General features: G+C 44.3%; 1 protein-coding gene across 1 annotated transcript; it reads left to right on the top strand.

Moving 5' to 3' along the window:
* Nucleotides 1-751: 751 nt before the first annotated feature.
* Nucleotides 752-10,057, top strand: HAUS1 (HAUS augmin like complex subunit 1). Its single transcript, XM_064642239.1, has 9 exons — nucleotides 752-886; nucleotides 1,950-2,124; nucleotides 3,120-3,252; nucleotides 4,230-4,364; nucleotides 5,353-5,476; nucleotides 6,242-6,307; nucleotides 7,601-7,672; nucleotides 8,742-8,789; nucleotides 9,759-10,057. The coding sequence occupies exons 1-9, from the start codon at nucleotides 794-796 to the stop codon at nucleotides 9,816-9,818; spliced, it is 906 nt and encodes a 301-aa protein (XP_064498309.1). The 5' UTR covers nucleotides 752-793; the 3' UTR covers nucleotides 9,819-10,057.
* Nucleotides 10,058-10,410: the final 353 nt, after the last annotated feature.

Here is a 10,410-nt window from a genome sequence, read left to right as displayed (position 1 = left end):
CTGTAAACCTGCCTGAAAAGAAACACATTCGCTCAACCACTGCCCTGGGCAGCCTGTTCCAGGGCTGGACAACCCTTTCTGTGGAGACATTTTCCCTAATATTTGATCTAAACCTCTCCTGGCACAGCTTGAGGCCGTCTCCTCTCATCCTGTCCCTTGTTCCTTGGCAGCAGAGCCTGACCCCCCCCTGGCTCCCCCCTCCTGTCAGGGAGTTGCAGAGCCAGAAGGTCCCCCCTGAGCCTCCTTTTTTCCAGGATGAGCCCCCCCAGCTCCCTCAGACGCTCCTGCTGCTCCAGACCCTTCCCCAGCTCCGTTCCCTTCCCTGCACACGCTCCAGCCCCTCAATGTCTCTCCTGTCTGAGGGCCCAGAACTGCCCCAGCACTGGAGGTGCCTCAGCAGTGCCAGCACAGGGAGGGCACTGCCCTGGCCCTGCTGCCACATCATGGCTGGGACAGCCCCGGGGCCATTGGCCTCTTGCCCCCCTGGGCACACCTGGGCTCGTGTCCAGCCGCTGCCACCAGCACCCACAGGGCCCTTCACCGCCGGTCATCTGTACTTGTGAAATTCTCTCGCATCTGTTTTTGGGGGTTTGGTTCTTTTTTTTTTTTTTTTTAAATATATATATATATGTATATATATATAATATCTTCTCTTAACTCGGACCTCTTAACGTTCCGATTCATTTTAAACTTTATTTTTCTCAGCAAATCACGAACTCCGGCTCCTTCCATCGCTTCCCGCCGCGCCGGTCCCGCCCCACGAGCCGCCCCCTCCCGTCGGGCTGCGGGCGCGATGGCGGCGGCGGCGCTTGCGGAGGCCTGGACAGAGGCTGAGGCGGGAGATCCGAACCCTCCCGATCCCGAACCGGTGGCGAAACTCATCCAGGTAACGGGAGGCGCGGGGTCCTTTTTTTGTTGGCGAGCTTGGCTTGCTCGCTGTGTTACAATTTGCACGTCATTCGGAGTCATCGCTCCTACGGTGCGATGGTTTGCTCTGTGTGTGTGTGTGGATGTCGCTGAGATGCTGCGCGCAAGCATAAAGGACGTGCTAGGAAAAGCTGTCTTTTAAAGTTACACGGCTGTGTCCCTTCTCCATCAGGTTTCTTAGGCAGCGTTAAGAAAGAATTTATGTTCCCTCAGTGTAGAGCTCCCATGTGTTCACTTATTTCTAGTCATAATCTAACCTTTCTAACCTAATTTCATTGGATATTAGGGAAAATTTCTTCACTCAAAGGGTTGTCCAGCCCTAGCACAGGCTTCCCGGGGAAGTGGTGGAATCACCATCCCTGCAGGGATCTAAAGCCTTGTGGGTGTTGCGCTTGGGGACATGAGTTAGTGGCGGCTTTGGCAGTGCTGGGGAAGGGTTTGACTCCGTGATCTTAGAGGGCTTTTTTCGACCTAAATGACTCTACGATTCTGTAATCACAGTCCTTCATGAGAGTACTGTGTTAGTCTCTCATTCCTGACCTTGTTTTCAGTGTTCGGAATGCTTTGCAGGGCTCATTCCTGCACACTGTAGTGACTCTTTCTGTCCCACTGTCCCACAGAGACTGTTCCTAGTGATCATGTTTTGGGCAGTTTTATTCCATGTGCTTTAACGCAGTTTTTACCAGCTTCCCAAACATACATTTAACATCTCTTGGATCATTAGTGTGTCCATACCCAACAGGTCATGTGAATAAAAAGATAAAATTTTATCACATGGGGATAAGGAAGTGCCCAGAGAACTGAGACAGATTAAAAGGGAATTTGTTTTCTAAACCACACTGGGTGTTTAAAGAAGAGACAAAGGAATTTTTCTCCCCTTTTCCCACCCATGCCTGGACTGATGTAGTAGGAGTTATTCTTCAGGAATTCAGAGGTTGCAGCATTTCACACTTGTCACATATATCAGCTATTTTCTGTCATTTCATGTGATTCCTTGGTTTTTTGTTTCTCTTCTCTGGCAGGTTTCTTCATGGCTGAAGAAGATATATGGGGATCACTTTATTCCATCACACGAGGTGAATGAAAGGACGGTGGATATCTTGCATGATCTTATGGAATGTTGTGAAGCCAAAGAGAGGGATGTTTCTTTGCTGATAGAGGACATGAAGCATCAGGAAGCAGTGCATGAAGCAGCAAGTGAGTTTGAAACTCCATTTCTCAGTTCTGTCCAGGTTAGGATTTTCTTAGGGATCCTGAAGATTGTATTGTATTTCTTAGAATCTGAGGAAAAAAAAATATATATATATAGTTGAAACAAACTCAGCTTTTGTTCTGATACAGTTTTTACTGCAATGCATCCTTTCAGCAAAATTTACTTAGTGACATAAGGTTGGTCAAGAGATTAGTTGCTAAAACCTCTTAACCTGCTGGGCTGGATAGCACAGCATGGAAATACTGTCTGGATAGACAGGGAAGCAACCCTGCAGCTGGTGCTAAGCCACTGTTAAGGAAAGCACTGGAGGAATCTGAAAGAATAGTGAGGTGATTAAGTTACACTCAAGCAGTCTAGACTGAGTATTTGATAACGTCTTGGTTTTTTGGAGAAAGGGAGTGGTTCAGGGAACCATAATACATTTTTAACTCCGTTACTAAAGGATTGTCCCTTCACTGGCTTTTTTCAGGAAGGAATTTTAATTCTTTGTGAGAAGATTCTACACACTAAGATGTTTTTGTAAAAAAAAAAAACCCAAAAAACGTTTGGTTTTGTTACTTCAAGTCCTCTAGTGCCTTGCTATCAAACAAACAATGACGGAGACAGACCTCCTGGGTCTTGCCATGACAAGCATGTGCATGCTTAGGAACAGGCTTAAAACTGAGCTCTGTGGGGAGAAGACCTACGTGTGGTCACTGCTGTAACACAAGGGTGGACTCCTGTTTGTCTGAGTTCAGACAGACTGGTCAGGGAAGGAGTGGAGCAGTGCTTTCTCCCTTAATACACTGAATTTATTTGACAAACGGGGACGTGGCAGCAGTTTGGCATGTTTAAGCCTTCTTTTAAAGTGTCTCTTTCCCTGACAACAGAGAGGTAGGCAAGTTTCTGATGTGGGATTGGGTTCTAGCTTTGGAGAGTTCCTTAAAAGAACACAAATATTAAAAAAATTATCTATTTTTGGGTTGTATTTGTGTTCCAGCTAAGGAAATGCAGGACATTTTCGAAGACCTGGGTCTTTCCCCAACCAGTCTGTCCAGAAAAGCCTCCAGGGACCTCTCTAGTCTGGCAAAAAGCGCAGTGATACTCCAAACAAAAGACACGTCTCTTACCAGGTAATTCTTCACACTCTGCATCTGAGGTGATGGTCTGTGCTCTTTCCCTCTGCTTTCTCACAACAGCAGCTTAAACTTCACTTTGACCCCAGGAATCTTATTTTCCAGCTTATTTTGCACCGCTGGGCGGCTTTGGAGCACAGAGGAACTGAGCACAAAGTGCTGACTCTAGGTTGGCCCAGCAAAGGAAGACTCTGAAGCCTGAGAAGGGTCTCAGACAGAGTTAAATCCCTCTTTTTTGCTCGTGTTTTTGTGGCCAGTGGCTTCAGGGTGCTGCCACTTGGACTGTTGTGCCAGGTAGCCCAAGCTAGGGCAGCATTCACACTGCTTAGGCAAGGACTGGGGTACTGTGACTGGTCTTCCAGTCTCAGCTCCTCATTCTTCTCTCTCATCTGGCCTTGGTTCATGTGAGGAGACTCCCTCAGCCACAGAGAAATCACATCTGGTTAGTCTGGTCTTCCTGGGTCCCTCTCCCTAGCCTGGCTTTGGCCCCTGGCACAGCACCACTGCAGTAAGGAAAGGCCAAAATCTGCCTTGGAATCCAGTTCTTCTGTCATATTCAGGATCTTGGCTCTTAGAGCTCTTCTCCTGAGCTGGAGGGAAAAGCAGCTTTGAACCATTTAGGGAGAGGCTCAGATGCTGCTGGGCACATCTCGGGGCCGTGTGTTTTCAGGGACTGAATACAGTTTCTCTCAAAGGCGATTTGGCAAGGCAGGAGTGGAACCTGGGGGTGGTTTCAAACCCAGTAGTTTTATTCACTGGGGTGCCAGGTGTTTTTCACTTACTCCTACTCAGATTGCTGCCCCATTTTTCCTTCCATTTGGAATCTGTGTTAGTTAAGGAAAGCAAATTACCCCAGTCACTTACTTCGATTTCCTCCTAAGATAATATCACGAGAAAACTAAGTCATTTGTGTAAAGTGTGGAGAAAAGAATAACAATAGTTCTGAGCATTCCCACTGATTCTCTCTTCACCAGCCTCTTCTGTGCCATCAATAATATGACTTCAGAGCAGTTTGAAACAACACAAAAAAACAGAGAAATGCAGCAGAAATTGGACGCCGCCAAGAAAAAACTGACTTCAGCCCTGATGTTGAACAAGCAGTCACTGGAGTGAGTAGTGGATGAGGAAAAGGGAAAGGTGCAAGCAGTACTGCTGATCTCTGCTGTGGGCAACACTGGTTGTAGTAACTGACAAGGATAACTAAATTTCCAGGGGTTTGACACATGTCCAATTCAAAGTAGTTGGAGGTATCTATGAAAAGCCATGTACCATGGACACATTCAGTGATCAGAAGAGATTTGGGATACCATCAGACCCATTATTTTAACACATGAATGGTCTATAAGCAGTTTTCAAATATGAGCTTACATCTTCCACCAGTTGCCTTTGTCTGAGGCTGAGGGCAAACCTGGCTCTACTAGCACGTTTAGCATGGGCTCTGTAGCCGGAGTGAAGGAGCCAGGCAAAACAAAAACCATTCCCAGGTAAGATTTTCCCTTAACCAGTGTGTGAGACACTTCATAATTATATATATATATAAAAAATTCAGTATCAAGTCCATTCCCTGGAGGATGTAAAATGAAGTGCTTTGCCAAGCACAGCAGGATCAGCCCCAGCCGTGAGTGGGCATTGGCCCAGATGATCTCCACAGCTCTCTTCCAGTCTAATTATTTTGGTTTGGGTTTTTTTTTTTGTGTGTTTTAAAGTGGTAACTGTGGTGCTGCTTGTAGCAGAGATACCAAATCTGTATGCTTTGTGCAGGTTTGCTGTGGTCCCTCTCTGTGATCTGAAGTTTAGCTCGTATAACACATCTCTAACTCAGTTAGGGAATTGTGCACAAGACTATTACCCTTTGCTTTTAGGCAGATGACTTTCCCCTTAGCCATTATTTTCACTGGCCTTTGGGATTCTGGAGGTGACAGCTGTTCATGTTTCCAGTGGGAAATCTCACAGGGAAGTGCAGGTTTTTCTCTGTGTTCTCCATTCTTGTGTTGGTTGTGTTAAGGGGTTTAGCTTGAGCATAGATAAGTAGCAGTATTGGTATGCTGGTATCTCTTTGAATGTAAAAGTTTTTTTCCTTTTTGTATTATTTTTAAGGCATATTGAGAATACAGAGGAACGTCAGAAAAAACAATGTGTCGAAGTAGAGAGACAACTTAAGACCATGACGTACCTGACAGATAAAGGTTTGGAATTAGAAATCAGGATCAAGGCTGCTCAGGTAGGTGGAAAGGATTCTGTGACAAGGCATTGTGATGGGATGATACAGCCATGGTTGATCAGGCCCAAATTCGTAGTTACAGAGATATTCCAGGAGCCTCCTAGGCTCGGACCAAGGACTCTTGGGCTGACAGAACAATATGTTACTGCAGTTCAGTTGTTCCTGCTGGTCTCTCAGCACATCCTATAATCAATACAAGCCTTTCTTCTCTTTTCCTGAGAACTGTGTTAGCTGGGATTGCCTTGTGGTTATTGTGAGGTACTGTCATATAAGAGAATACAGGCAGCTACCAGTAGAGCAGCTGATTCCATGAGCTTAAGTTGCACCTCAGAATTCTGAATATAGCCAGTTTTTGAAATTAATGGATGATTAAATGCAGAAAGCAAATGCTGCACTGCCTGCTCCTTCACCTTTCCTAAATGATGAAGGACATGTGGATGCTTTGTTTAATACTTAGATGCTGTCTGATAACTTGACAAATATGAGATGGAAAGTGTTGTATTAGAGTTGGTACATTTTACTAAAAAGCCTCTTTCAAGCCTGGCCAAGTGCTCTTCTCCCTCTAGTTTTCTGGAAAGACTTGTTATTGATAGAAATTTTAGCAGCAACTGCTTTCGTATGGCAGCTCTGGCTGTGGCTCAAATTGCACATTCCTGTTGCTTTCTTCTTTGCCTGTTTAGATAAAAATAAGAGGCAACGGTGAAATCTTTCTCCTCCTTGTTACGTTTTGCCCTCAGTTACAAATGAACTCTCTCCTGTTTGCAGAGGGAGCTTGCTGCCCGTGGGCTGGACACATCCCTGACACACAAGGCACTGGTGCAATTATCTGAGGTAAGTCTTTGGTTACAGGATGGCTGTTTCTGCAATGGTACAGACTAGGCTTGCTTGTTCTTCCTTTTCAGGAAATGCAGTTTGCTGTTTGGTCATCTGAACAAATGTTCATGGTCGAAAAAGCACAAATAAAAATCCTGTAGATGGATACCCATGAACTGGGGTCTGTTGAATGGGTTTCTCTCTCCTAGGAAATCCTAGAAGCATCTATTGGAGAATTTCATTGAAATAAGTTTCCTGCCACTGAAAGCAAATTGGCAGCCTGTGCTCTACCTCCTTTACTTGATCCATGTTGTAAACAGAGTGGATATTCTGTGGACTGTATCCCATTACGTGGCTACCTGTGTATTGCAGTTTCTTGACAGAATGACCCACGATTCCTCCTACTTCATGTGAAATAAACCTACTTTCAGGCGCTTCCAAGCAAGAGGACAAGGTCAAGTGAAATCCAAATTCCCAACAACTGTGTGCTATTTTTTTCTTGTGTCCTTAAACATAACATTTTTCAGCTGTTTTGTAAGCCCAGTGGGATATGTATTAAGGAAAAAAGCACGTTTCTTGAGTTAGTACCTAAAGATTCTCTAGCTTTGGGCTGAAACATTTGTACATGTGACATTTGTGTTTGTCTGTCTGCACTCACCACATCTTAATGTGTTTTGCTGTCATTGTAGTGAGAACTTGGTCTTTCTCCTGATTTCTTTTGCTGTCTTTTCCTGCATGTTTCTGAGCGGAACAATGAAAGCAGGTTTCCTGATTTCCCTGCTGTCGTTCTCATGAACCAGCACTGGGTGGCAATGCTTACATTGCACAGCGTTTAGGAGAGTACTGACCACAACTAAACTTTGTTGAAATTTTACAACTGAAAAGCCACAAGCAATTTTCTGGGCTTGTTGTCTTCTAGAAACCTAGCATAAGGTAAGGTTTGACTCCCTGACGTTTCTAGATCTGCTTTGTCAAGAGCTCTATGAAATGGGCAGCACAAATGACTTTGTCTTTTTTTTTTTTTTTAACCTTGATTATTTGAAAAGAGTTGAAGACTGTGGAAGGTTCTCAATTTGCAGCCTCAAAGAGAAATTATTTCCCCTTGTTACCAAAATAAGCAAAGCAGTACAAGTGTAAGGGAGGGTCTTTTTGCTGTTGCAAAACTTTAGTTTTTCATGTGTGTTGAGGAGGATGAAAGCTCTTGACAACGTCTGTGAATTCTGAAATGCTCTGGGTAATTGTGGATCTATTTCACTGATTTAATCACTTCTTTAAGACTCTAGAATATAATCTGCCTGGCTCTCTTCACAGGAAGTGGTTTCACAGGAGAAAAAAGTTGCATCTCTGAAGAAGGAACAGAAGATCTACTTGGAATTACCTTTCGTAATTATTCATTCTACTGTTCTATTGTATTTGCAAATCAGATTAATTTTAACGAACTTCAGAATTTAAAGGATATTGTGATGCTTTGGTGGACAGGTGGATGACCTACAGGTCTGTTAATGATATTAACCAAAGACTTAACTTAAACAAAAGACTATTTATTAATAAAAGCCAAGAAATTAAATATGCTTGCCAGGCAAACTTTGTTCTAACAAAGTGGACAGATTTGCCAGGTGAATTAGTGTCGAGGTGAATTAGCTAGAAATTGGACAAAGAAATATGTGAAGAAAATGTAATATATATGCCAGTATATTAGCTATATGTGTCATCAGGCTGTCAGTATGGTGGACACAGCACGTGGTGCAGAGGTTAGAGCTCTGAACAAGATTTTAAGGGTGATGAAGAAAGAGCCAAATATAGGCCTTGTCCCCTAAAATGGCTGCTCCATCATTTTCTTTGATTTCTCTTTAGGATGCTGGGTACTCAGCTCTCTGGAAACAGTTTTCCCATCTCTCTCACACAACCATTGCTGTCCTGCTCCTAGAAAAAAAGGCTGAAGGGTGGGACTGTTCCTCTGTTTAATCCATCTTCCTCCCAAGGCATCTGCCTCCTTCCCTCAAGTGGAACACGACATTCAAACTAAATTAGGTTCTCCAGTTCCCTCCTCATGTCTGGCTGTCAGTGGGGACAGGAAGAGCCCAACACCTCATTTCTGGTGCAGGCAGCAGGAGGGAGGGAGGTTTATCCATGCAAGCTTATTGTGCTTTGGAAAATTCATGCACAAATATGTTTAAAATCAGGTCCCTTGATTGGCAGGTTTGGAAAATTGCTTAAATTGAGGGGTTTTTTTAGACTTTAGGCCATACAAGACTTTTGTAAAATACATGATTGCCCAAACCAAACCAATACTAGGCTTTTAATGTCAGTACTTTCTGCACGTGAAGGGTGTACACAAAACTAGTTTTATTATCATTGAATTTACCTGTGGCTAGAATCACTAGACCCTTGCAAAGGGACAGGGACTCTCTCCTGCTGAAATGCTGATTTTTATGCCATCTTCTCTCATCAGAGTATTCCCCTGGCAAAAGTGGTGGTTGAAGCAGCAAAACTAGAACTGGTAAGGGTTTTTTTTATCTTTCAGAAGCTACATGTATTAATTGATTACAGATTTACCCACCTCATACTGTAGTTCTTAATGATCTCAAGGGGAAATTTACTCTGGTAAGGCAGAAACTGTGCATATTGTTCAGGGGAAATGGTGGAGGAATGATGTCTGAGCTACATAGGCAGTTGGACATAGTGGTATCAGTGGGGATTAAGTAGCTGCATCCCTATGGATTTTGCCTGCTTCACGTGTTGGAATGTTTATTCACTCAGTTGTGTTGGTCTCACAATGTTCCTGGCTGCTGCTGAACTCTCAGAGAGCTCTGGGGCCCAGATTTTATTCAACAAGCTGCCTTGTAGACTGCAGTGGGGACCTTCCCCTGTAAAACAGTGCCCATTTCCTCTGTGCTTGTGTCATATGCAGGTGTGGTTGTTGGGAAACATCTGTAAAGCTGTTTGGGAAGTTCACACGTGGCTTTACAGGGGGAGCTGGGCCCTGTTTGAGCCCCATAAAACCTATCGTAATTTCTTCAGGCTACTGCCTGCTTGCTCACAAAGCACAAGTTGTTCAGTGCTGGGCCTTCAAGCTGTGATCAAAAATAACAGCTAGCTGAGAGCATTTACTGCGTTTTCAGGTGAGCCTGCCCATGTTGGTAAGCCAGTTGCTTTTGGTTCAGGAATACAAGCTCCCCTTAGCCAGGCTGTTCTCAGGTCAGAATACCCACCTCTGGGAGCTGGAAGGGTCCCATATCGCATTGGGGCACAGAGGAAAGACAACTGAGCTCATTTAGCCCTTCATTTGGAGATTTCTCTGTAGCTGCCTGCAATTTGCAGTAGAGCGTCCTTCCAGCTCAGCACCTGGGTTAATCAATCAGTGCTAATAACCTCCCAGGGTGTGATCATTGTAGATATGTTTGTTTTCCAGCAATGTATGAAAACTGTTCCACGGTCACTGATTCCACTTTGTTTTCTCTCACCCTAGAAGGCCTTGGAGGACAAACTCTCAAAGGAGCTTGACAACGTGGCTTTTGAGTTGATGTAGCCCAGCAGACTCCAGTTCACCTGAAGTGGCCTATGTGGAAGATGATTTTCCCTCTATTGCCTACTGATTTACGCTAGTATTACACTTTGGAATTCTTACTGTACTTCTGCAGCTTCCTGCCTTGTTCTCTCTGTTGGCTGGTACACTTGGGATCTTCTAGCAAGTACACTCATTTTTAGGGGCTTATGTAGTCTTGTGTTTGTAAACATCACCTATTTTTCATAAAATAACCTCCAAGTGTACTGTTGTATTTGTTATTTTTCCCTGTGTGACACACACCTGTAACTGGCCTCCAGACAGCACCTTCCCCATGTGTCCTTGCTGTCAGGATTTGGGCAACCAAAATCTACTGCTTAGAATTGAACTGATCAGGGAGTCTAGTTTTCTTCACTTTCCATATTCAGTCTCTGGGTTACACTTTTTCGTGGAGTCCTCTCTTTGATGGTCTGTCTGAGGACAGGCTCTACATCTACTGGATCATCGGCTTTCGCTTCCTTCTTTTGTTTTCTCCTGCCCTTCCAGGGCTGGGGACATACAGTTTTTTTTCTGAGGTACTCACAGTATGTCTGATGTTTGCCGAGTTTGTGCAGAT

This window comes from Pseudopipra pipra, chromosome Z, assembly GCF_036250125.1.
Source record: "Pseudopipra pipra isolate bDixPip1 chromosome Z, bDixPip1.hap1, whole genome shotgun sequence".
NCBI classification, from domain to species: Eukaryota; Metazoa; Chordata; class Aves; order Passeriformes; family Pipridae; genus Pseudopipra; species Pseudopipra pipra.
This window is presented reverse-complemented; position numbering and strand designations above follow the sequence as displayed.